This window comes from Podarcis liolepis, assembly GCF_965112155.1.
Source record: "Podarcis liolepis genome assembly, chromosome: 3".
Lineage (NCBI taxonomy): Eukaryota > Metazoa > Chordata > Lepidosauria > Squamata > Lacertidae > Podarcis > Podarcis liolepis.
The window spans coordinates 124,385,635-124,413,391 of NC_139557.1; the positions used below are offsets into that span (position 1 = coordinate 124,385,635).

General features: G+C 45.4%; 1 protein-coding gene and 1 long non-coding RNA gene across 2 annotated transcripts in view; one reads left to right on the forward strand and one right to left on the reverse strand.

The window, feature by feature from the left end:
- Positions 1 to 7,759: 7,759 nt before the first annotated feature.
- Positions 7,760 to 9,340, reverse strand: LOC310703025. The gene is made up of 2 exons (XR_014523903.1): positions 8,854 to 9,340; positions 7,760 to 8,565 (listed from the first exon to the last, which is right to left on the reverse strand). It is a non-coding gene; the product is annotated as an uncharacterized lncRNA (long non-coding RNA).
- Positions 9,341 to 20,820: 11,480 nt separating this feature from the next.
- ASXL2 (ASXL transcriptional regulator 2) overlaps positions 20,821 to 27,757 on the forward strand; it is a 32,730-nt gene continuing 25,793 nt past the window's right edge. Inside the window, exons 1-2 of the mRNA XM_083494111.1 lie at positions 20,821 to 21,013; positions 23,516 to 23,672. Coding sequence (XP_083350237.1) covers positions 20,936 to 21,013; positions 23,516 to 23,672 — 235 coding nt within the window. The 5' untranslated portion in view covers positions 20,821 to 20,935. The remainder of the gene's footprint in view (positions 21,014 to 23,515; positions 23,673 to 27,757) is intronic.

Sequence of the window (27,757 nt, forward strand, 5' to 3'; positions counted from 1 at the left end):
CTGAGGAAGCTCTACAGAGACTCATCTGCAAGTCTGCACAGAGTAGTTTTAAACAGTGTACTTTATAAATCAGAATGGTGTCCCCCTCTATGTGGTTCAACGTAGGGCTTCAGTATCCTTCAATGCATTGTGTGAGACTTAACAATATTGCTGTTGCATTGCTATGAGCAGAGCTAGCAGTAATAACTTATTCTACTGCTTATAGGACTCAGTGTGCTGTTGGTGTTTATGCACAGAGCATAGAAATAGCATTCTCTGTTCAGAGTGTGTGGACTAGGGGTTGGGAATTGCCTGTCTCAAAATCTAATCTGTCTCGTGCAAGACAGAGGCAATAGGGTGGCAGCAGAGAGAACAGTAACTTTGGGAAGATTGACGTCACAGACTGACCACCGAATCCCAGACCTTAGAATCATAAAGTTGTAGAATGGGAAGGGAAACGAAGGGCCATCTAGTCCAGTCTCTTGCAGTGCATGAATCACAGCTCAAGAATCCCTGACAGATGGCCATCCAGCCTTTGTTGTGAAGACCTCCAACAAAGGAAGAGTCCACAACTTTCCAAGTGAGTCTGGTCCACTGCTGAACAGCTCTTACCGTTGGAAAGTTCTTACTGATGTTTAGTTGACATCTTTCCGGTAACTTGAAGCCATTGATTCAGGTCCTCCTCTCTGGAGCAAGAGGAAGCAAGCTTTCTCCATCCTCCATGTGACAGCCCTTGAGATATTTGAAGATGGCTCTCATATTGCCTCTCAGTCTCCTCTTTTCTAGCAGAGCAAGAGAGGATTAAGCCCACCTGCTTTTCAAGCTAGCACATCAAATCCATGAGGGTCACAGTTCTGCCAATCTGTGATGTATCTAACTTCAGGTGGAGAAAGACACCTGGTTGTACCAATCCAGACTGCTCTCCAAAGCAAAGAGGCATATCGAAAATCTGTGACAATTTAACTGTCAACTAGGCTTATAGCAGGAAATTGCTTGCTTGAATGCTGCTCTCCATCTCTCTTGGAGTTTGCTGGCACCTCATGTTGCTAGGGTCCCTTAATTGTTTGTTTCTGTTGTGCATACTAGATGGCTTTCCTGCTTAATCTGTTTAGTTTGAAGGCGGTAGATGGGAAGAGGAGAAAACAGATGAGTGTGAAACACTTGCAAGGTGTCCTATTGAACAAATCCCCCACTGTCTTGATGAGAGGGGCATAAGGAACTCTGGAAGAATGATAACCATAGAGAAGAATGATGAGGACTTGTGGGGCATGCAGTTTCCCCAAGAACACATTCTTCAAATGTCCAAACCATGGCATTGAAGGCAGGGCTTTTAAAAGGGTAGCAGTGTGAGTGTGTTGGCAGGTTACACAGAGGTGAATTTGTCAGAGCGACTTCCTTGTGGTTTTGGGTATTCAGGAAGGTGACTTCTGTCATCCTGGTGGTGGAGTTGCATCATCACTAGGATGACACATTCCAGTCGCCTTCCTGAATTAATGATGAGAGAAGAGCAGGCGCTTAAGAAATTGAAAGCAGTTAACCAAGTGCCAAGGCAGGTTGAAGAATGAGGCTGGCTTGGAGGTAGGATTGCAGGAGGCTGAGAGCAAAGCAGTGCAGTTTTGATAAGATCAACAGAAGGTTTTTGAAAGACCCACCATCATACTTAAGCAAATACTTCCAGTCCAGAAGTCATTGCATATTTGTGGGAATTGACTATTTTTTTGTTTTGTTCTTGTTGCACCTCCCATTTCAAAGCATATGTGTACAATGCAACCGATAACATCTGATTTTTGCAAAACAGTTCCAGACCTATGCAGCACAACAAGAAAACAAGCTGGTAAGAGACAAGCTGTTGACCATGAAACTAAAGAGTTCATTGACTTCACCTAGCCATTATTTGTTTACTTCTACCGAGGAGTCTCTTCTCATAAAATATCTCAAAGCAATTTCACAGTAAAAACAGCTGCACAATTTTGTATGTAAGAAGAATCAAAACGTCCAAAACAAAATACAGACATTTCTATGTGTAAACACAACAGAACACTGAGCCAGAGGCCTGCAAAGATGGACTTTAAGAAAAACAATGATATAGAGAAGGAAGACTGGAGGGATCTCGCTATGGGGAGATCTGAAGACCTATGGATTACAAATTTGACTAAGGTGAAAGTTGGAGCTTTTGGGACATTTGGACTTAAAAGCAATAAGAAACAAGATTTGGGCTCCACTTTTGAATATAGAGGTCTGGTTGGAAGAAACATAGATCTTTTTGAGACAGAGCCTCTCCGAAACCCGATGGCTAATATAAAGGACTACCAACAAAACCGGCAGAGAGCGACTGAGAGAGATTTGAGGGCCTCGGACGTAAGATCTCCAGGCTGATAGTTGATAGACTGAGAGATATTTTTGGGATCGAAACCGGGAAAGGGGGGGGGGTGAGAGTTTTGGAATCCAAAGGGTGTATAACTATATGTTTTCTTTTTGGTATTTTGTTTTGTAATTATTATAAAAACTGGGAAATTTGTGAAAGGGAATTTGGGTCGACCTTAGAAAAGGGTATAAATGATGAGTATTGGGGTTTAAATTGAGGTCCATAAGTCAAAATTGGTCATTTAAGATGAATTAAGTATAACATTAATAAGGTAAAAGTTGGGGATAAGAACTTGCTGAGCTAATTATGGGAATTGGGATACAAGAAGGGGAGGTGTGGGGAAGTCAGTGAAAGATGTTAACAAAATAAGGATTTGAAATTATACTTGTTATTTGTGTTGTGTGGTGTTATGTATGTCTATGTTTTTGTGTCTGTCTTAAAAATTTGTGAAAATTCAATAAAAATGTGGTTTTTTTAAAAAAAGGAAACACAACAGAACAATATTGTATGTGAAACAGTTTCAGGTCTAATACAGCCACGGATTGGGATAAAGATCTCAGCTTCAAAGGCTTGTTGAGAAAGGAAATTCTTCAGTAGGCACTGAAAAGTCAATTTGAATGGTGCCTGCCTGATTTGTTGTACTGCGGAAGGCGTTCCAGAGGGCACTAAAGGCCCAGTTCAGGCACCTCAGTAGACCAGACCTCCTGATGTTGAGATGGTACCTGCAGGGTGGATGGGACAATCTTTTAGGTATCCTGGTCCCAATTGGTATAGGGCTTTGTAAACTAGTTCCAGTATCTTAATCTTAGCCAAGTGGGTGATTGGCAGCCAGTGCAATTTTTCCAACCATGACATGATACGGTGAGAATAGTCTGCTCCATTTTTACCTGCTGCAGGTTGTGGGCCAACCTTGTGGGCTGCACCACCTTGTGTGAGGTTCCTGCTTCCAGTGGGCAGTTTCCTCTTGTGGGCAGAGTTCTGCAGCCTGGCTCCAGGTTTCTCCTAAAAGCCTTGCAGCATCCAGAAAGGAAGTTCCCAGGAAGAGTTAGCGATACCATGGCAGATGAGGCCAGCTGGTCAAGTCCTTTTTTGGATCTTTGTTTGCCGTGACCGTTCGCAGTAATTCTCTCTTGGTCGTTCTTCATGCCAGAAGGGCTGTGCCCGCTTTAGACAGGTTCCACTTCACTTTCTGGGGCAGCTTTGTATTTCAACACCAGTGTGACGGCAATAGGGAGTCAAAAGAATTGCCTGCAGGTGGCTGCACAGAGAATTTGAGGCAGGCAAGAAAATGGGCTGGCAGCCAGCACAGAACCAAGTGGGTCTGTCATGGGGGGGGGAGCCCTCTCCCCTCTCTGCATAGAAGCGCAGCAGGCTGTGTGTTAGGAGAGTGGCAGAGCTCTCTGCCCCTTTGCAAGCCAATTGGGTCCGCCCCCCCCGCCGCCTTGTTTACTTGTTTACAAGGCTAATCTAGGGCACTGTTTTTAATTGAGAAAACAATGTGCTGAGTTGGATATTCTCCATTCCGGGCATTGCAGCAACGTTAAGCAAAGGTGCTGGCGGTCCAAGTTGGCCTCAGATCTCAACCCCTTTAGTGGGAAGTTGCTGACACGTAGATATGTGTGGCGTCTGTGCATTGGCATCTGCCTTGCCCATCCCTCCCCCTTGAACTCTCTCCTTGGCATCAGCCCTGTTCCCCTAAATTGTTTTGCATCTAGTGGTTTTGATCCCATGCCCGGTGTCCTGTCCGTTCAGGACTGCTGGCAGCAGTTTCCCATCACTCTGCGGAGTCAACACAGTGGGAATTTGAGAAGCCTTTGTATGCAAAGAATGTGCTTCCTTAGTCATCCAGGCCTTTGCGTGTGCTGCTACGGAATGGTGTTGCGCGGTGGGTCATGAGGTGGAAACACAGCAACGCTTTGCAAGGGGGTAGAGCAGGCAGTTGCACCCCCACAGTGCCTTTCGGCATCTGTACTTCCGAAAACCCCCAGCTCTCTTGCTGTTGAAAGAAGCGAAGTTACCAGGCACAAGCTTTCCCTTTTATTAGAACATTTATACGCAGACTCCCTTGGGAGACGTTGGACGAGAAACTATCATTGAGCATGTTTCAATAAAGTTGTTTATGGTCTTGGTTAGAGAGGGCCTTGCATGTGCTGACTTTGCACCCTGCAACAGGGAAGAGGCTCTGTGGCTTATATCTGCTACGTTCTTGGGAAACGGTGCCTCCCTGGGAGCAATTGCCCTACCTTTGACCAACAGATACCAGCGCCTGGGCAGGTGGGCAAGGCTGTTCCTGCTGCCTAGTTTTTCTCTCTCGTAGGGCAGAGCTTTCCTTCCTCGTGTCAGTGGCAGTTTTGGTTGTCCTGTTATTGGTAGCATTGCAAAGAGCGTTCCTGTGCCCCTACCAGTCTGATCTGGGACCACTTGCTCACTGTGTGTCTCTAAGGAGGGTAATGGTCAGGTCACGAATGTGAGAGCAAATGAAAAGAGACAGCATTGATTCATTTTGTCCTCTGGGCGGATTGAGTGATCTTGCAAACATAGAAGATGGATAGGAGAAATTGAAGGGGGTGGGGAGAGAGAGTTAAGCCTAGAGCCGGATTAAATTTATGACATGGCAGCCAGGGGGGGCTGGTTCTTTAAAATCTCATCCGTCATCCCTGACATAGTCAGAGCTTGTATTAACTTCCTTTTTCCTTTGCAAGCACCCGTCCATAATAGTGGGTACATATGATGGCATCCACACAGGAGGGACAGCAATTATTCATTATATAGAAGTCTGCATCTGAAATGCTGCAGCTGAGACTCCCATGCATTTCAAAGGCTGCTTGCCAATGGCGTCCATGGGCTGCGGAAGAGGGTCTCGCCCAGGTGGGCCTTCTCAGCCTGTCATGTCACATTTGTTGGGTAAAATGGTTTGATGTCTTTTGGGGATCCCCATCTCCAGGCTGCGAGGCGGAATTTAGTGAGGAACTTCGTGTGTCTGTGAAGGGGTGCACCTTATTCCCTAGAAATAATGGAGGGCATGAGACCAGAGACTGTCCCAGACTCCACAGGGTATTTCTGGTTTGCATTTGCAGTCATTAAGCTTCAAAGTGTACAGTTTCTGTCAGATGGTGGTGTGGGTGCTCGAGAGCAAACAGGCAAGACTCTGACCTGTCTTTTCCAGGCTTTATTCTTAGTGCAAAACTATTTACAGTGAAGAGCGTCGCAAGTTCATGTCTGGCTCAGTCGCTTGCAGAATCTGGGAGTGGTTGGTCCTTGTACCTCCCCCAGCATAACAGTCGCTTGACCCCCAACCTTCTCCTCCCTTCCCTGCGCCGAAACCTACTGCGCAGGGTGGGCGCTGGCAAAGGGGTACTTCCCTCCCCTCTGGCTTGCTCAGGGTCGGTGTTGAGGCTCTCCCTAGCATCCCCTGGTCCCCCCACCTCCTCCCCACTGGAGGTGGGGCTTTCCTCCTCGCCAGAGGAGGAACTGCTTCACAAGACTTTCGGAGGTTCCCTATAACACAACTGCCCTTCCACCTCTCGCATCTGAGCTGATGGTAGTTCCCTGACAGTTCCCTTAGTCACCCCAGTGCAATGAATTATTATTTGGGCGCCATCTCTACTGTGTTGTTGTTGTTTACTTGTTTAGTCGTGTCCGCCTCTTCGTGACCCCCTGGACCAGAGCATGCCAGGCCCTCCTGTCTTCCACTGCCTCCCGCAGTTTGGTCAGACTCATGCTTGTAGCTTCGAGAACACTGTCCCACCATCTCGTCCTCCGTCGTCCCCTTCTCCTTGTGCCCTCCATCTTTCCCAACATCAGGGTCTTTTCCAGGGAGTCTTCTCTTCTCATGAGGTGGCCAAAGTCTTGGAGCCTCAGCTTCAGGATCTGTCCTTCCAGTGAGCACTACTGTATAGGCTACTCTAATGGGGAGGCCTAATCCAGCTGTGCATGGCTCCCAGTTTGGTGTGTGAGGCCACTCCCCACAAACCACAACCACCAGTCACATCAGGGATGGGGCAGGTATGGACACAGCTACAAGGGAAGTGTGTGCTCCCAATGGTTCCTTTGCCAGCTGGGCCCCCTGATTGGTGCTGGCAGGGAGCCCCATTGGGATGGGCTTCCCTAGAAGCTCCCTAGAGCAGCCAAGGGCCTTGCATTCTCCTTTCTGCAGAGGAAGAAGCAGTTTATAGCATCCCCCCCCCCCCCCCGCTTCTGCAACATCCTTTGAAGTTGGGCGGTTGATTGAGTTGACTTGGGTAGGGGAGATGGAATTGGGGATCTGGTTCACTGAGGTCCAGGTCCGAGGGCCTTTTGGCAGTTCCCTCACTGTGAGAAGCCAAGCTACAGGGAACCAGGCAGAGGGCCTTCTCAGTGATGGCGCCCGCCCTGTGGAACGCCCTCCCACCAGATGTTAAAAAGATATAAACAGCTATCTGACATTTAGAAGACATCAGGGAAGGTTTTAATGTGTGACATTTTAATTTTTTAAAATCTTTGTTGGAAGCCCCCCGGAGTGGCTGGGGAAACCCAGCCAGATGGGCGGGGTACAAATAATAAATTACTATTGTTTGACATGAGCCAACAGTGTGACGCGGCAGCTTAAAAAGCCAATGCAATTCTGGGCTGCATCAATAGGAGTATAGCATCTAGATCAAGGGAAGTAATAGTGCCACTGTATTCTGCTCTGGTCAGACCTCACCTGGAGTACTGTGTCCAGTTCTGGGCACCACAGTTCAAGAAGGACACTGACAAACTGGAACGTGTCCAAAGGAGGGCAACCAAAATGGTCAAAGGCCTGGAAACGATGCCTTATGAGGAACGGCTAAGGGAGCTGGGCATGTTTAGCCTGGAGAAGAGGAGGTTAAGGGGTGATATGATAGCCATGTTCAAATATATAAAAGGACGTCACATAGAGGAGGGAGAAAGGTTGTTTTCTGCTGCTCCAGAGAAGCGGACATGGAACAATGGATCCAAACTACAAGAAAGAAGATTCCACCTAAACATTAGGAAGAACTTCCTGACAGTAAGAGCTGTTTGACAGTGGAATTTGCTGCCAAGGAGTGTGGTGGAGTCTCCTCCTTTGGAGGTCTTTAAGCAGAGGCTTGACAACCATATGTCAGGAGTGCTCTGATGGTGTTTCCTGCTTGGCAGAGGGTTGGACTCGATGGCCCTTGTGGTCTCTTCCAACTCTAGGATTCTATGATTCTATTCTATGATTCTATTACTTTTACTATTCCGCCACCCCTGCTGTGCAACATGAGCAAACATGAACACAGGAGTTCTCTGCCCCGAGAAGCTTAGAATTTAAAGTTGGGCCTTGTAAAGTGAGCAGAAGGAATGAAAAGCCAAGATCAAACGGAATCCGTGGGGAAATGAAACTGGTGTAAGCCCTCTCCTCTCTACTGTAATAGATGGTTCGTTGCAGTTGGGGGGGGGGGATACCAAGCACATCTTGAGGAGAAATTTGAATCAGGCCAGAGAGGTGAACTGGTTGTGCTAGTCGTGTATGTAGGGTCTGAAAAGGTTCCTTGTTTCTCTGTGCTCCCTCCAGGGTTACTCAGATTTGACCATCTGATGGGCCCCTCCTGCTTCTTCGTTTATCCTGCCAATCTTGGGGTGTCCCTCAAGCTGGCAGCCTGGCCGTGTGGGAGTCCCAAGGATTCCTACTTCTGTATTACAAAGTTCCTGCTGCGAAGGAAGTTGCCTGAGGGTGAACAAGTTTGTTAGAATTTCTGATAACGCTTATTTCACATGCCACTTAATATTCAGAATCTCTGAGCGGCGCACATAAGATCTTTGAAGATACACATACAAACCTTTGCGCCCCTGACCTGCTTTTGCGGCATCAGTTTGGAATGTGCTGCACCTGCAGATGTTCCAGCTGCAAATCCCTGTGGTGCTGCGAGTGCAGAAGGGACTCTGTTTCATGTTTCCCTGGGGCAGGAGCATTCTCTGTTGCTCCCCTCTCAGTGGTGTCTTGCATGGAAAGCAACTCTGCTCCCTGAAAAATAGTAAATGTCTGCAGGACTTTGTTTTGTTTCTTTCAAAGCTTCTGCTTCTCTGAAAGCTGGATGCTTGCAGTTTTAACTTTGCAAAAGATTTTTTGGGTGTTTAGTTTCAGAGGCAGATTTGGGAGAGTGTGACCGGTTTGGGTGCCCTGGGCGCGGAGCCTTGGGGGTGCCACAGGGAACACCACAACTGTGATTTAGAATGGACCATGAGAGATGTGGTGCTCCCTGGAAGGACAGATCCTGAAGCTGAGGCTCCAAGACTTTGGCCACCTCATGAGAAGAGAAGACTCCCTGGAAAAGACCCTGATGCTGGGAAAGATGGAGGGCACAAGGAGAAGGGGACAACAGAGGACGAGATGGTGGGACAGTGTTCTCGAAGCTACCAGCATGAGTTTGAGCAAACTGTGGGAGGCAGTGGAAGACAGGAGGGCCTGGTGTGCTCTGGTCCAGGGGGTCACAAGGAGGCGGACACGACCAAACGACTAAACAACAACATGAGAGATGTGGGGGCACCAACTTCTGGCATTGCACAGGGTGCCACTGAAATTGGAGACTCCGAGGTCCACCACTGTTAGCTTGCTGCATTCTGTAGGCTTTGGTCATTGTTTTGGGGACCCGTGGTCATGCTGGTGATGGGTGGTTTGGGGCAGCTTGAGATGCTTTGCATTAGGTGCAAACTCAACTAATTGGCTATTTAAAAGAGAGAGAAAAACCTTACTGAATGGGCACTATTGCATATAGCAACATAGTGTAAATGCTCTGCAGCATTTGAATGTATTTTTGTTGAGGATACTTTTGTTCTGGGGGGCTTTCCCAGCGGGATAAATGAACCTGCCATGTCTATATAGTTGTTTTTTTAAAAAAATCTGACATTGTGTTCTGTGTTGTTTATAGCTGTTTTTATTTAATTTTGTACATCACCTTGAGACATGGGGGGAAGATGATTAATAAATAATGAAGATCATCATAAATAAGAAATTTTTGCCCTGGTTTTCTCCATATGTCTCAAAGCAGCTTTCAAAAAAACGTAGTAGATAATTTTTTTTAAAGCATACAATATACAAAGTTTAAAACATGAACAAAAACCATTCACACAAGGACTTGTGCAGTAGATGTTCCTTGCCCCGTGTTCTCCCTCCAAATGTGGGTAGGCCTTGCTCCTGTTCCCATGGACAGGTATGGCCTATGGACTGGTGACTTGAGACAGGGACTTCTTTGTGGTGGCACCTCTCTCCCTTCCTGGGAAATGCAGCTGTTTCCCATATTGTCAGTTTTTAGATGTCGGCCACACTTTCGTGCCTGGGCTTTTGGGAGACGCATTTGCTTTGAGTCTAGCACTGATGGCATTGTGCTTTTTGTGCTATGCTGTTCTCAGCTTTTATTATTGTGTGTAAATTTTATGTCAGCTGACAAATGACCCGATCTACTTCATTACAGTACAAATTAACGGGTAATTAAAACCTTGTGGCCTCCCAGGCTTCAAGCAAGACGCCAGCTCAGTGTTCGTAGGGAAGAGAGTCGGGTTCTTGCTGTGCGTTGCCCAGTTCCCATGGCTGCCAGCCAGTTGCCCTGGGTGGGGCAGAGCTCAGTCAGGCAAGGCTGGCATCATGCGTTGTGCTTGCCTGGAATGCTGGCAGCGCTTTGCTGCATGTGGCACCTGCCAGGCTGGGTTGGATTTAAATCACAATTTACATCACTAGTCAGTAAGACTTGATTTACATCACTAGTCAGTAAGACTTGATTTAAATCATTTTTTTTACAGAAAGACTCATTCTTGCATATTTACAACCAGATGAAGGTTTCATTTTTGGAATAATAAATTTTCAGAGTAGTTTTTACAGTTATATAAAAAATAACTGATTTGGTTATACTACTACTACTACAACAACAACAATTTATTTGTACCCCGCCCATCTGGCTGGGTTTCCCCAGCCACTCTGGGCGGCTTCCAGCAAAGATTAAAAATACATTAAAATGTCACACATTAAAAACTTCCCTGAACAGGGCTGCCTTCAGATGTCTTCTAAATGTCAGGTGGTTGTTTATCTCTATGACATCTGATGATATAAATACGTAGACAGATAATTATGAAATTATTTTGATGTTTAATAAGTTAGCTGTTTATACAGTGGTGCCTCGCAAGACGAAATTAATCCGTTCCGCGAGTCTCTTCGTCTTGCGGTTTTTTCGTCTTGCGAAGCACAGCTATTATTGGCTTAGCGGCTATTAGCGGCTTAGCAGCTATTAACGGCTTAGCCGCTTAGCGGCTTTAAGAAAAAGGAAACAAACTCGCAAGAACTCGCAAGACGTTTCGTCTTGCGAAGCAAGCCCATAGGGAAATTCGTCTTACGGAACGACTCAAAAAACGCAAAACCCTTTCGTCTAGCAAGTTTTTCGTCTTGCGAAGCATTCGTCTTGCGAGGCATCACTGTATTTGGACAACTTTTCTGCCGTACTTTATTGGAAGGAGAAAAATAATCATTTCCTTAATAACAATTTAAACCATTTATTTAACTAAAACAATAACATTATAACATATATATCCATGTTTATTAACTGATGTGGTTAAACGCTTTTTTTAAAAAAAAACCCACACACCTTAGGCTGAGTTTTAGCACACATGAAAAACTTAAAACAAATCCTTATTTCCTGATGAATAGCCTTTGGACTATAATGTAACTTAAACAGAAAACTATATTTAGAAAGATTTTTCCTCCAAAAGCATTTTATTTTAAAAATCCAATTTATTTATTTTTAAAATCCAATTTAATTAAAAAAAAAAACTTGTGGTTTTTTTTAAAAAAAAACCATTGATTTTTATCCACCCTGGCACCTGCTCACTGAGCTGATGTTTCGGGGCTCTTTAGCTCAAATATAGAAAAGCGATGAAATACCAACGAAAGAACAATGGCAAGAAAAGTTGATGGAATATGCTGAAATGGCGAAGTTAACTGAGAGACTCAAAGATAAGGACAACAATGACTTCAAAAAAGATTGGGAACCTTTTATGATGTATATACAGAAACAATGCGTTGAAATGAACTCACTTGCAGGATTCGAGTAATGCACTTAGAATGGACAAATATAAATAGAAAATATAAAAATGAGGTTAAAATGTTAAGAACAGATTGACAAAGTACAACTTTAATTTTAGTTCACAAGGCATATAAAATTATAAGCAGAAGAAATTAATATGCTATAAACCAGAAAGGGAAGTTGGGGAAAGTTTTTTTTGGGGGGGGGGGGTTTAACTGAAAATGTAAAATGTAATTTGAATTTTTGATTATGCTAAGACTTTTTGTAAAATCTTAATAAAAATAGTTTTGTTTTGTTTTTTTAAAAAAGAAGAAGTTTTGAGGCTTTTTAGTTAGAGAAAAGGCGAGTAAGATGAAACATGAATGGAGGTAATCAAACCATGCATGTTCTGGAGAAAGTGGATAGAGAAGTTATTTCCCCTCTGTCTCTTTCTTTAAAAAAAAATATTAAGAAGCAATGAAGGATCCATAAAAGATAGCATCCAAAACAGTAGTAGAGAGCAGAGCAGTTATGCATTATGATAATAAAATAAGGCATACATCTTGTAGCAAGGTCTTCAGGATAACCACATTTCACAACATGAGGGAGAGAAGGAATTCAGAACCTTGCCATCTTTCCCCTCTCTCATAACTCCAGAATTCGTGGCCATCAAGTGAAGCTTCATGTTGGAAGGTTCAGGACCGACAAAGAGGAGGGACTTCTTCAGCCAGCGCATAATGAAACTATGCAGTCTGCTCCCACGAGAGGCTGTGGTGGCCGCCGCTTGGATGGCTTTAAAGGAGGGTTGGAGAGATTCATGGAGGGAGCGAAGGCTGTTCATGGCTTCGAGCCTTGATGGACATGTTGACATCCACTGTCAGAGGCAGCCTGTTTCTGAGTGCCAGTTTCTGGGGAGCACAAGGGGATGTGCCCTCGTGTCATATTTTGGGGCATCTGATTGGCCCCTGTGAGAGCAGGATCCTGGACTAGACGGATCGTTGTTCTGATCCAGCAGGGTCTTTGTTGTTGTTGTTGTTGAGTCATTTAGTCGTGTCCGCCTCTTTGTGAACCCCTGGACCAGAGCACGCCAGGCCCTCCTGTCTTCCACTGCCTCCCCCAGTTTGGTCAAACTCATGTTCATAGCTATGAGAACACTGTCCCACCATCTCGTCCTCTGTCGTCCCCTTCTCCTTGTGCCCTCCATCTTCCCCAACATCAGGGTCTTTTCCAGGGAGTCTTCTCTTCTCATGAGGTGGCCAAAGGATTGGAGCCTGAGCTTCAGGATCTGTCCTTCCAGTGAGCACTCAGGGCTGATTTCCTTCAGAATGGAGAGGTTTGATCTTCTTGCAGTCCATGGGACTCTCCAGAGTCTCCTCCAGCACCAGAATTCAAAAGCATCCATTCTTCGTCGATCTTATATGGTCTTAAATGGTGAGATGGTATTGAGGATAAATGCCCATTGTAAAATGAGTCTCGGTGAGTGGCTTTCTGTGCTGATTCTGGAGCTCATAAGTGGTGCCACTTCTGCATTTTTAAAATCTTAGTCACACCAGTTAGGTGTGTGGTACTAAGTGTGTGTCGCTATCATGTTTCCTGAACAAAATTGGGCAGGCTGCCCCCAGAGTTTACCCGCCATAATAGCTTCAAGGGGAGAGTGGAGATGGGATTCCTGTAGGCGTGCTCCTAGCTTAGAAATGGAAAAACAGAATGCCTGAAAGTTCCCCACTCCTCTGTCCAAGGCTTGTGCCTGGTTCCTGTTCATCAGCTTGTGCCTGGGGAAACAAACCGTTGGCAGAATTGGGTCCAAATCATTCAGCTGGAGACCAGGTAGGCAGACAACGCCTGGCAGAACCAACGGGTCCTTTTTAACCTTCACTTTAAATCTGTTTTTTCCAGGTCCTAGAAAAAAATCCCAACACTCCCATGAGCCATAAAGAGATCCTTCAAGTTATCCAGAAAGAAGGATTGAAAGAGATCAGGTGAGTGTTGATTGAGTCACATGGTTATAGCTGCTTTGGGAGTTTTTAAGCACCAATGTTGACCTGCTACACTTTCCAGGTGTATTGTGTGTGGAGTGCCATTCAGCTAACACGGCTCCCTTTCGGGGTCATATTAAGTGTTTCACGCATTCACCTCCCAAATAAGTGCACGTTCAAGTATGTTTGCACTTCTCTCAGTGTGCTGATGGCAATCCACAGTTCAGCCTGCCATTAGGCATGGCAGGTTATCCTGCTTAGCATTTTCTGTACATTCTATTTTGTGTGTAGATGCTCACACATGCCAGATAAATACATCAGACACAACACACTACAAAACCACACTCACACAGCAATGCAGTTGAAATAAAGAGGACAAGTCTCATCTGTTTAATGGAAACACCACTGTTTTAAATTATAGCAAGCTGTAAATTATGGCAAAGCAATTATTGTTCCTATTGTACCTTGCCTTGCCAAATTCTGTAAAAGGTTGCTGCTGCACTGTAAATTTCACTTCCTGCTGCGTCTCAAACTAAAAACACTTAATTTAGTTAACTACACTGTCTGCCAAACATTATTTATCCTCTCTCTGTATGTTGGGCCACCTGAAATATATTTCTGAGCAACTGTAATTTTATCAGCTATTGGTAGGATTGGGGTTATTATCCAGCGAGTTCTCTATGTATTCACATTATTAATTTCTAAAAGCACTGGTTTTTGTTTCATTGGTAATGCATATCCAGTAATCTGCTGTAGGTCTCTTCTAGGTTGAATCTAATTTGTATACAAGGACAGGAACAATAAATGTGTTAGTGACCTGCTGCAACTAACCCACATTTCCACCAAGCTGTATCTGTAGTAGATTTTTCTCAGGTTCACACACATAGCCTTACTTGCACCTTCTATGAGAGAAGTTTCATATTTTGTAATAGCTGTAATTACCCCAGCTTGATGATATTGTAGAAGATCTGGGCAAGTCATTCTGCCAAAATATGGTGGCCTAGCTAATTACACTCGGGTTTTGTTCTTCCAGGTAGTTATATTCTTAGTTTCAGGCTTGGGAAATGTGGATGGTCGTTGGAAAATGTTTCTTTGCTAAATATTTAAAGAGTTCTCTCTCTCTCTCTCTTTCTCTCCCCCCCCCCACTCTTTTTGGATTTCAATCAATTCCAGAAGGTAAGAACTACTGTTGGTGTACAAATGCCATTGAATGCAGCTAGAGAACATCACTGTTGATTAACTTTAAGCGGCAAGCTTGTTTTGCTCTGAGGCATAGAAGTGTGTGTGTGTGTGTGTGTGTGTGTGTGACAATACTATTTAGGTTAAAGGGTTGTTTTCCTGCCTGCCTGGAGCCAGAGCTTGTGGGACGCAGCGGCCAGCAGAATGGTGTGGGAAGGGCTGGTGCGTTCCTGATTAGCGCACGGAACTGCCTTTAGTCCTCTTGACCTGAGCAGCCGTCTTGGCTTGGGCTGTGGCTTTGCTGAGCAAAAGGAGCTTAGTGCGGCTCTTCAGTCTGGATGATTTCATCTCTGATTAACATGCCAAGCTTCTCTGAGCCATCTTGTGGCTCACTCCAGAATCTCCTGAATGCTTCATTAGACCAAAGGCATGCCTGCATGGGAACCCCCAGCAGCGCTGCACGAGTGCCAAGCACAAGATGCGTCTGTGGCGGGGAGCAAGTGCCTTACGCCCCGGGGTTCTCTCCCCTGCCGTGGGGCCTGCGGCGTAAATTACTGCAAGGCCCATGCTGGATTGGGAGGTGACGTGCGCAGGCGGAAGCCCCTCTGGACGCACTCGCAGGACCAGAGGCATTTCTTGAGTGCGTCTTCAGTCCCCCAAATAAGCAACGTGCGAACTTGCCTGGAATGTGGTTGCCAAAAGGTTTAGGCACAGGGTTGTGTTCTTTGGTTTCAGGTGCAAGGATTTGAAAGGACGCAAGCTAAGCAGCAAAAATTGGTCGGCCAAAGCAAATCTTTCACCAATATTGTGGCCTAATGTAAATCAACCAAACTGTATTGTGGGGATGGAATTCTTCTTAAACCTACAACATTCTAGCCAGTGTTTTTCTTGTTTGATTAAGTGCTTAATCAACCTTTAGCGGATCCTAAACAATAAACATTGCCGTTGCGTTTGTGTCTCCAACGGACTTCTGTCCAGTGAAGGCTTAAAGCATTGCATAGAAACAGATCTGCTTTAATTGTTGGTGCTTGTATTAGTTGCCTGCTATTTGTTTACTAAAAACGATAAGAAAGAAAGAGCCAGTATTTTCAAACCGCCTGGAAGCGGGCCAACGCCTGCCCCCTCGGGATCGGAGCAAAAGGAAGACACCTCATCTTAAGAACATCTCAACTAGAACAGGATGTCCCTGCAGCTACTTAGTTGGAATATAAACGGCGGGAATTCTCCGGAAAAAAGAAGGAGGATATTTCATATCCTAAAAAAAGAACAATTGGACTTAATATGTCTTCAAGAAACACATGTGACCAGGCTCCACAGGAAAGTATTAATCAATAAAAGATTAGGCCAAGAATTTATCTCATCAGACAAAGTTAAAAAGAGAGGCGTTGTAATATATGCAAAGGAGAATCTGACACCAAAATTCTTATTCAAAGATGACCATGGAAGAATTCTCGCAATTGAAATTCAAACACAAGGGGAGAAGATTCTGATACTAGGAATTTATGCACCAAACGATGGAAAATCAGAATTTTATAAGAAGCTGCATGAGACACTGCTCGACTACCTGGACTATTCTAATATTATCGTGATGGGAGACATGAATGGGGTGGTCTCAACAAATATGGATAAATCCCAAAATCAAAATTTAACAACAGACGGCAGACTCCCCAAAACGTTTTTTGAAATGACAGACAATATGGACTTGATTGACATCTGGAGGACAAGGAACCCCTTGGGTAAAGAAGGAACCTTCTTTTCTGAGGCCCATTTGTCATGGACACGAATCGACCAAATTTGGATATCTAGAGGGCTGGCACCTAAAACAAGAAAGGTGGAAATCTGCCCAAAAACCTGCTCCGACCATAATGCCTTAAAAATGGAATTGAGACTTATCCCAACCGGATCCTTTAGATGGAGGATGAATGACACCTTGCTAAGAGATCAAGAGATCGTTAAGAAGGCCCAAAAAACTTTAAAGGACTATTTTGAAATAAATTTGAACACTACGGTTGAGAAGAGAACAGTCTGGGACGCAAGTAAAGCTGTAATGAGAGGGTTTCTGATACAACAGAACACAATAAAAAGAAAATTTTGGAATGGAAAAAAGGAAAAAATCTTAGAGAAAATAAGTGAAGGAGAGAAAAAGCTGAGGACCAAACCAAAATCAAAAGAGGTATTAAGAGAAATCAAATTCCACCAAGCACAATATTCGAAATTGATTAATCAAGAAATTGAATGGAAAATTAAACAAATGAAGCAGAGATCGTTTGAATCAGCAAATAAATGTGGAAAATTGTTAGCTTGGCAGTTGAAAAAAAGACAAAAGTTAAATACAGTTACAAATTTAGAGATTCAAGGAAAAATAGTGCAGAAACCAGAAGAAATAAGGAAGTGCTTCCACAGATACTTTAAAGATCTTTATGCACAGGGGCCTCAGCAAGAATCGGAAATAGACCAATTTTTGAGAACAAATGGTCTAACTAAAATAAGTCAAGACCAAAGAGTAATTCTCAACAGTAAAATAACCCAACAGGAAATTGAAGGTGCCATTCGAAATATGCAACTCGGCAAATCTCCAGGCCCGGACGGGCTCACCTCCAAATATTATAAGACTTTGAAGGACTTTTTGATACAACCATTATTGGAGGTTTGCAACCAGATTATGGAGGGGAAGAGGGCACCGGAAACGTGGAAAGAAGCATTCATCACATTGATTCCAAAGTCGGAAATGGAAAAGACCCAGCTTAAGAACTATCGTCCCATCTCACTCCTGAATGTGGATTACAAAATATTTGCAGACATCTTAGCAAATAGATTTAAAAAAGTATTAAATGAAGTAATTCATAAGGACCAAGCAGGTTTTCTCCCTGGCAGACATATGTCGGACAATACCAGGAACATTATTGACATATTGGAGCTTTTGAGAATTAGGAACACAAGGGCCGCTTTAATTTTTATTGATGCGGAGAAAGCATTTGACAACATTTCTTGGAGGTTTATGAAGAAAAACCTGAAAGGGATGGGAGTGGGAAGGGGGTTTGAAAATGGAGTAGAAGCAATCTACTCAGAACAAAAAGCCAAACTGATAGTGAACAATGTGGTGTCGGAGGAACTCAAAATTGAAAAAGGGACACGACAGGGGTGCCCCCTATCTCCTCTGTTATTTATTTCTGTCCTGGAGGTATTGCTGAATATGATCAGAGAGGACCGGTTGGTGCAGGGTATAGTGGTCGGAGCGAAACAATACAAACTGAAAGCTTTCGCAGATGACCTAGTCTTGACATTACAGGAGCCAGAATCTAGCACAAAAAAAGTTCTTGAACTTATCTCGGAGTTTGGTCGGGTGGCGGGATTCAAGCTTAATAAACAAAAAACCAAGGTTTTGGTTAAAAATCTGACACCTACAGAGACAGAGGGGTATCAGAAAGAAACAGAGTTAAGTGTGGTGAAAAAAGTGAAGTACCTGGGGGTATTTTTGTCCACCAAAAATTTAAATTTATTTAAAGATAATTATGAAAAATGCTGGTTGGAAATCAAAAAGGATTTGGATATATGGGCAAGATTGAAACTTACCTTGTCAGGCCGAATCGCAGCTATAAAGATGTGTGTTTTGCCAAAAATGTTATTTTTATTTCAAACCCTACAGGTCGTGGACAGAATGGAATGTTTTGGAAAGTGGCAGAAGGATATATCTAAGTTTGTCTGGCAGGGCAAAAAGCCCCGAATAAAATTTAAAATACTAACTGACTCAAAAGAAAGAGGGGGCTTTGCCCTGCCGGATCTAAGGTTGTACTATGAAGCTGCAGCCTTCTGCTGGTTGAAGGATTGGTTCTTGTTGGAAAACACTGATGTCCTAGACCTGGAAGGGTTTGACAATGTTTATGGTTGGCATGCATACTTGTGGTATGACAAGGCAAAGGTTCATAAATTGTTCAAAAACCATATTGTCAGAAAATCAATATTTGCTGTATGGATGAAGTACAAGGATTTACTAGAAAGTAAAACCCCGAGGTGGTTATCACCAGTGGAAGCCAAAGTTTCCAAAAAAAGGCCCAATATGGAGGCCTACTGGCCAAAATATTGGGAATTAATTGAAAGAGTTGGAGACAACTGGAAGCTCCAAAGCCAAGACAAATTAAAAAATAAGGTGCGAGACTGGCTACATTATGCTCAAATGCAAGAGGTTTTCAAAATGGATAAAAAAGTTGGTTTCCAGGTGGAGAAATCGAAACTAGAGACGGAGTTATTAGAACCCAAAACTAAGGTACTTTCGAGAATGTATAACTTGCTGCTTAAATGGAATACACAGGATGAGACAGTTAAATCGGCTATGATAAAATGGGCACAGGATGTAGGACATAACATTATGTCTGAGGACTGGGAAAGGTTATGGAACACCGGTATGAAATTCACGGCATGTAGTGCCTTGAAAGAGAACATTATGAAAATGGTATACCGGTGGTACATGACCCCAGTCAAGTTGGCTAAAATATACCACCTGTCTGATAATAAGTGTTGGAAATGTAAGGAGGAAGAAGGGACATTCTTTCACCTCTGGTGGACCTGCCCGAAAGTAAAGGCCTTCTGGGAAATGATATACAATGAGTTGAAAAAGGTATTTAAATATACCTTTCTTAAGAAACCAGAGGCCTTTCTGCTGGGCATGGTGGACCGGAAGGTGCCAAAGAAGGACAGAACTCTGTTTATGTATGCGACAACAGCAGCAAGGATTCTTATCGCAAAGTACTGGAAGACACCAGATTTACCCACACTGGAGGACTGGCAGACACAGTTGTTGGACTACATGGAGCTGGCAGAAATGACTGGCAGAATTCGAGATCTGACCGAAGAAACAATAGAGGAGGACTGGAAAAAATTCAAGGATTATTTGCAAAAATATTATAAGTTGTTTGAATGTTAAGATTGTGCATGATTAGGAAACGTCACGCTTCCGCAACCTATTTAAGCAAAGGATAAAATAAGCTTAGATAAAAAAGAAAAGGAAACAAATTTGAAACAATATATTATGTTTATTGTGAAGGTACCAAAAGTAAACTACAAACTTTCGAAATTGGTAACATAATAAAGTCAAAGATACAATAAGTTGTGAAACAAGGTAACAAATTGCTGATCAGGTTAGAACAATGAATGCAATGTTGGGAAGATGTGGGGAGGTCCAAAAGAAAGTAAATTTATGAAACATGATGTGTAACATATTCAATTTTTTTTTTTCTTTCTCTTTTTATTTTTCTTTATATATAATTGTTGGTGCTTGTATTAGTTGCCTGCTATTTGTTTACTAAAAACGATAAGAAAGAAAGAGCCAGTATTTTCAAACCATATAAAGAAACACATAAAAACAGCAGCAGAAAAAAAGCTGGTTTATTTTAATGGCGATTTGATAAACTGCATTAGAATCAGCTTTCAGTAGTCTAAAACTGAGCTTTGGAGTCTTTATTCTCTGATTGATTATGGACATAAAGCAGACCCTGCTGCTTGCAGCTGATCAAGAAGCCCTGTACCTCGGGCCCACGCTTATTTAGGGCTACTAGCTATGAATCATAGAATCATAGAATCATAGAGTTGGAAGAGACCCCAAGGGCCATTGAGTCCAACCCCCTGCCAAGCAGGAAACACCATCAGAGCACTCCTGACATATGGTTGTCAAGCCTCTGCTTAAAGACCTCCAGAGAAGGAGACTCCACCACACTCCTTGGCAGCAAATTCCACTGTCAAACAGCTCTTACTGTCAGGAAGTTCTTCCTAATGTTTAGGTGGAATCTTCTTTCTTGTACTTTGGATCCATTGCTCCGTGGACTACTCTCTTTCTCGATGGTTGGAAACCACCGGAGGGGAGAGAGTTGCTCTTAATGCTTGGGACCTGCTTGGGTGCTTCTTCCCTTTGGGGCGTCCCGTGGGCCACTGAGAACGGGATGCAGAACTAAATGAGCCCCTCTTGGCCTGACCCAGAAGGCTCCTCTTACGTTCTGAGGACTAGAAAGGAAACAGGGGAGCAAGGAAAGCCCTCCCCGTGCTCTGGGGATGCTATCCTGCTCTGAAGGCCAGAGTAAGTCTCCCTCCTGACCTCAAGAAGAAAGGGGCAGGACAGGAATGCATTGTGTGTGAGCCCTCCATGCAATATATGCCGCAATACCCTCCCTTTGGGGCTCCTCTCTGTTCAGCTCTTGGGTGCATTTGTTTGCTGTCTCCAAAGCTGCCCTCGAGTGCCTTGTGAGCTCAGTGGTGGTCAGCCTGGCCTGGCTCATGGGGAGACTGGCTCCCATATGAAGTCATCAGCAGCTGGGCAAGGCCTTGGGCAGGGCAGATACGAGGTTTGGCAGCAGCATCCCCCTTGTGTGTGCCAGGGGGACTAACCCTGCCCTTCTCTTTTCAGTGGGACTTCTCCTCTTGCATGCCTGAATGCCATGCTGCACACCAACTCCCGTGGGGACGAGGGCATTTTCTACAAGGTCCCAGGGCGGATGGGTGTTTACACCCTGAAGGTAAGGGGGTCTCCTGCAAGGAATCGGAACTGGGCTGCCGTTGGGATCCCACGCACTGCCAGGATACGCACCGCACTGTGTGGCTTACGTAACCTCGGGTTACGTACTGTCCTCCTTATGAACGCTTCAGGTTATGAGCTCTGCTGACCCGGAAGTAGGTGTTCCGGGTAGCGAACTTTGCCCTGGGGTGCAAGTGGAAGTCGTGTGTCGGTGGCAGTGGGAGGCCCCATTAGCAAAAGCACGCCTCAGGTTAAGAACAGTTTCAGGTTAAGAACAGACCTCCGGAACGAATTAAGTTCATAGGTACCACTGTAATTTTGCATCTTTGTTCCTGGTGTGGGCTTTAAACATCTGGATCATAACCATGGTATTGGCTTGCAGAAATTATTTTTTTGAGCCTGGGGTTTCCCCGTCCGTTGTCCTAATAATAATAATAATAATAATTATAATAATAATAATAATAATAATTTATTTATACCCCGCCCATCTGGCTGGGCCTCCCCAGCCACTCTGGGCGGCTTCCATAGAAACCAAAAATACAGTAAAATATCACACGTTAAAAACTTCCCTGAACAGGGCTGCCTTCAGATGTCTTCTAAAGGTCTGGTAGTTGTTGTTCTCTTTGACATCTGCTGGAAGGGCGTTCCGCAGGGCGCCACTACTGAGAAGGCCCTCTGCCTGGTTCCCTGTAACTTGGCTTCTCGCAATGAGGGAACCGCCAGAAGGCCCTCGGCGCTGGACCTCAGCGTCTGGGCAGAATGATGGGGGTGGAGACGCTCCTTCAGATATACTGGACCAAGGCCGTTTAGGGCTTTAAAGGTCAGCACCAACACTTTGAATTGTTATTACACTAGTTATGCTGCTTAAAGCCACTTGCTTCGCCTTCAGCGGACATGTGTCTAGCATGTGCATATTGGAGTAGTGCTGTTGTTAAGATTTTGATCAGGAAGGCTGTGATGGAAGAGCTTGCTGGGCCTTGAAGTTCACTGGCTAAGCAACCTTGGCCAACACACATGGAAAGTTCCCCCCACCTAGTGAACCTGCCTAAGGGGGTTTGTGACACGGCAGCGGTGTGGAGAATGGCAGGAGAAAGAGAGCAAGGAAGAACATGGCAGAGGGTGGGGGCTCTGTAATACCTGCCAGCTGTTGTGCCCTTTAAATGGGGGCAGTACAGTATAGTACAGGTGGATTTGAGGTGGACTCTGGGGGTGGCTGCTTCTTTTAAAAAGTCTGCTCCAGGTCCTCTTACAGAGCTGAGGAGGTGCCTGGGAATGCTTCATTTACCTGAGATCTTCCTAATTAACCAGAATACCCAGCCAGATGGGCGGGGTATAAATAATAAATTATTTTAATAAATTATTATAATATATTGTGCTCGCCCCCAAAGAATGGCATAGCTTTGGGGCAGCACCTGCAGTGCCAGAGGTTGAATCTAGGACACAGCGTGGGGGGGCCCCTCTTTTTTCTCTGTTGATTTGACGAGGTTTGTGCCATGCGTGGGGGCAGTGATGGACAGCTTACCTTGGCTTTTGCTGTGAATCATTCCAGGAGCAAACTCGGTAACAACCTGGTTGTGACCTGCCTGAAAATCGGAAACAGATTTCTCTTTTTTGTTTGAAACCCAGTTTAGCTTGAGGGAGCTTTGGTAGCTGCAGGAGCTGTCGGGCCTGAGCTGGCAAAGCGTCCCAGTGGCATCTTGATGAGTTGCTTGGGTGCAAAGGTGCTCAGGGCGTGCGGCCTTGAGGAGTTATGCCAAGATACCGGAATGGACCCTGGCAAGAGGTCATATGGCACACAAGGGTCTTGGGAGAATCCACCTTCCGTGCCCGAGACCCTGGAGGGCTGCTGCTGGTGAGGGTTGGCAGCATTAAGGTGCACAAGAAGGCAATATATATATTTATGCTCTTGCGTTGGAAAGAATTACTCCGCAGGAGATTCTAGAAGAGAAATCCTGTGCAAGCAGGCCATGAGAACTGGGTAGAGAGAAGGAGATTGGGCAGGATGGACTACATAATAGGCTGACAGCCAGGTTTTTAAAAGAACATAAAAAAGAGTGCTATCTCCATAGGAGAATGGTTTCGTCTATGTGGGCTGTGGAATCCTATTCCTTGGAAGGAGGCTGGCTGGGTGGGTGGGCAGCCAGCCCTCTGTTGGGAATGCTTTGGGGCAAAAGGGAGTCTTGCTGTGGAGTGGAGGAGAGTCCCCTGGCCCTCAGGACCGTAGTCGAGACACAGTGCCAACCTGCAATTTCAGGTTCCTGGGGGAAAAGTCTTGCACAGTTGCCACTAATTTAGAATGTGGCTTGCGTACAGTAGGAACCTCCAGGTGGATTATTATGCCCCCTGACTTTTGAGCCAGAGGATGGCGCTTGCGATATTCCTGTCTTTAATTCTCTCTTTCTCTCCCCGCCCACCCACCAACCCCATGGCCCAGTCTTCGTGGTTGTTGAACTGACATAGAGATAAACGCACCAAGGTCCGCCTGTTTGTGTTTTGCCTGCAGAAGGATGTTCCAGATGGGCTGAAAGAACTCTCCGAAGGCTCGGAAGAGAGCAGTGACGTGCAGTCAGACTCCCCCAGCTCAGAGAACAGCAGCAGCAGCAGCAGCAGCGACAGGAGCAGCAACAAAGGAGGAAGGAAAAGCCGGTGGCGAAGGAAAGGTAGCTATTCCTGAAGAAACTCACAAGCTGCTTGTCCTCCCCCCACCCCCCAGCCTGCTTTGCCCGCCAGTTGCTAAGGGGCCGTTTGCTGTTGCTTGTTGCAACCTGCTCCTCATTGCAAAAGTGGTTTCAGAGGATAACTTAGCCGAGGTCGCTTAGAGTATGGCACTGGTACACAAAGAAGTTCAGGCCTGAGCTAGCGTTGGTAGCCAGTGAAGTGCTCCAAACGGAAGCCTGAAGCCGTCGAGTACCGTCTGAATATTGTCCCAAATAGAGCTTTTGTCCCTGACCCTGACAGTCGGGAAGTGGCCAAGCTCTCCCTTGCTTTGAATGGATCTTTCTGGAGGTGGGTAGATTCTAGATTTCACTTTTGAAGAGGAATTCCAAACCCACACTCAGTTGAATGTAGCTTTGGGGCGCTTGGGGAAGTGGAAAAGGTTGTTTGCTGTTTGTTTGGAGTTCAGAATTGCCTGCAAGGCTTCTGATTCAGAGGGCATTTCAAATTTCCAGATGTGCAGAGACCCTTATGCAGGGCAGTGGAACTTACAGTCCCAGCACAGCCCATTGATGGCTCAGTAAACCTTGACACCTTTTTGCCCGCCTTCAGTTAATAAATAGGGGCTGGGGAGACATGCTGTGTCCCTGGAATGCCACAGTACATGGGCCTGCTGGGTTGCCCTCATTGTAGTACGACTACTGCTAGAAATCCTGGACACTGAAAGAGCAGGGCTGCAAGCTGAAAGGCGTTGGGGGGGGCAGGGGGGTGATGTTCAGTTTCCTGTACAAGGAGCTGGAGGAGCCAGTGACCACCACAACGTGTTACTGCATTGTTATTCTTCATGAGAAACACTTGCAAAATGCTCTTGCTAGTGGAGAGCACCACTTAGTAGCTGAATAAATGATTTGTGAGCCGTGAATCATATAGCGGTATCTGCATGTGTGTTCAGCCAGGAAAGTTCGCGCAGTGACTTAGGGCAAGTACCCATCTCTTGCTCTGTGGTGTAGGGACTTCTCACACCTGGTAGACCTCCCCAGGTCAAAAAAACAGCGTTGTAAGACCTCCCCATGTAGGAGAGGCAGCAAAGGGCTGCAGCAGTTGTTCCAGCGCCGCTGAAGCTCTGTTGCAGCAAGGGGGAGGCATGCAACAAGTTGCCAAATGAGACTTGGCTTCTACTTGCTGCTTTGATGAGGGGCAGTTCAGAGTTGTACTAGATGTGTAATCGGGGAAAGTTGAATAGTGCACACTTCTAGGAAATGTGGAGAGTCTCCCGTGCTGAACTGTGAATCATTTCTGTAAAATCTGGTATGGCTAATCCCTGTTGGGAATGTAACATGAGCAAACGGAGACGGGAAAAGCTTGGGAGAGCCAGATTGCAGCTGAGTCATCATCCCTCTTGGAGTTTGAAATTATGTTGAGATTAGCTTCTTATCAAGCTCGTCATCCTGAAGGTTAACTGGTGCGACTGTCTGTCTGTGTTTGCTAGAAGAGATAGGAGCTTTTGAAGGTCAAGTGTCGTCTGGGTTCACAACAATGAATCCGTGCTGAGCTGCTGTACCGATAGCAGTTGAGGCCTTGAAATGTGAGGCAGCAAGTCTCTGAGCCACGCTTTGTTCAAGCAACGGCAGGGTCTTCAGCAAACCAATAATGGGCTATATAATAAGATAAATTTAATAAGCCTCCTCCCTCAGTAATGTAATACAGTGGTTCAGGTTACAGACGCTTCAGGTTACAGACTCCGCTAACCCAGAAATAGTACCTCGGGTTAAGGACTTTGCTTCAGGATGAAGACAGAAATAGTGCGGCAGCGGGAGGCCCCATTAGCTAAAGTGGTACCTCAGGTTAAGAACAGTTTCAGGTTCAGAACGGACCTCCAGAACGAATTGAGTTCTTAACCAGAGGTACCACTGTACAGAGATTACAGCACTGGTCTACCTGGCATAGTTGTTGTAAAGATGACAGAGACCGTGGCATGAAGTACATTGATCACTTTTTTGAGAGGCTGTGCTTTGCAACTCAAGGGCAATAACTGAGTGTGCATGATGTTGCTTATTCACAATGCTTCTATGCTTCTCCTGCCTGTGACCATAACCACGTGTTGCTGCCATAGCAGAGCTGCGGTAAAGAATAAAAGTGCAGCCCTGACCTTTCCTGTAGCAAAAAGCAGCAGTTGAAAGAGGGTAGGTCCCTGCAGCTCTTGGAGGTGTCCATTTCTACCTTGTTGTAATGAATGGTGACGATCCAGAGGACCCTGTTCCATGCGCTCTGTGTTTTCAGCAATGCTGTTTTTCGTCCATATGAAACGACTCGTCAAGTTGGCCCAGTGCCTTTTTGCTCACTAAGCCTCTGGGAGCAGCCGACTTGCTTGCAAACCAGTATCGGAAGCAGTGGGTGGGTGAGGGTTAAGCAAAAGGAAGCTGGATCCTGGCGAGTTAGAGGCAGTGCTGATCTGTTTGCGCTTTGAAGATCGGATGATTGCCCCATCTTGGCAGTTGTGGAACCTGGGGCTGCTTCTGGGTGAACGGAAGGTGGCTGTGATCAGGGCCCCCTCTTCCCAGCTGAGGTCATGCGGTCCCCATTCTCTTCCTCTTATTGCTGAGAGATCTTCTCCTGCTTATCCTACCCCCACTTCCATAGCCTTCAGGATGTACTGCTATCTTAAGCTTGCTGTGAGGTTGGTGTTGAAGACAGCTTTCAAGCTCTCCTGGTGCAGGGGCATCCCAGGAGGTGAGAGCTTGTTTAGCCATGGACTGGATCCCAGGAGCTCCTTTCTCCAAATCAGGCACCTTGTTCTGGCCTTGTTAATACTCTGGACCCCGCAATACCTCCGAGGTGGCCTCCCTTGTACAGTCATACCTCGGGTTGAGGTAGCTCCAGGTTGAGCATTTTCGGGTTGCGCTCCATGGCGACCCAGAAGTAGTGGAGCGTGTTACTTCCGGGTTTCGCCACTTGCGCAGACGCTCAAAATGACGTCACGCGCAGGTGCAGAAGCAGCGAATCACGACCCGCAGACGCGGGTTGCATTCGCTTCAGGATGTGAACGGGGCTCTGGAACGGATCCCGTTCGCATCCAGAGGTACCACTGTCAAGCCATTTCTGCTCTTCTGAGTTTTAGAGGTGTCCCAGAAACACAAGGTGAGGACATCATGAATAAATTGACAAAGGAAATAGCGGAATGGCTTGGAGTGAGGGAAGAAGACTTGATATTGGATATTGACAAAATTTTCAGGATGAAACCAGATGCTAAAAGACCATTTAGGGGGCCAGGGGATTGCCTAGTTCTTCTCAATTCGAGGTTGCTGAAAGATAAGATCTTACAAAAACGAAGAATGGCAATAGATGGACGTAATATATTAATATACAAGGAAATTCCTAAAAAACAAAATAATTACAAGATATTGACAGATGTGCTGAAATCTAAAGGAATTCTGTTCAAATGGCTATTCCCTGAGGGACTGTCTTTCACATTTAAAGATAGGAGAAGGAACATAAGATCTATAGAAGCGTTAACTTTCAGGAGCAAGGCTTCTGTCACAATTCCCCCAGGTTCTGGAGGTGCCTCCCTGAGGAGCACATTTCCACTGCAGAAGTACTGTAAAACCCTCTTGACTCTGGGTGACCTTTTGGTGGAAGGTCTCTCCTAATTTAGTACGCTCTACGTTGGATTTTTGATCTTTTTGTGATGCTTAATCTGAGTTGCAAATCATTTTTGCATTTGGCACCTTTTAGACGAAAGGCGAGTGAGAGGCAACTGGATAGAAGCTTATGAAACTATGCCTGGAGAAAGTGGTTAGAGAGTGTTCCTCCCTTTCTCATGAGACTCGGATGCATGGACATCCAGTGATGCTGAAAGCTGGGAAGTTCAGGACAGATAAAGTAAACCTTCGCACAGTGTAGTAAACCTGTGGAACTCTTTCCCACAGGAGGCAGCGATGGCCACCAACTTGGATGGCTTTAAAAGAGGATTGGACAAACTCATGGAGGTGGGGAGGGCTACCGGTGGCTACTAGCCAGGATGGCTCTGCTCTGCCTCCACAGTGAACAGAGGCTCAATTGTTCTGAACACCAGTTGCTCAAAACCACAGGA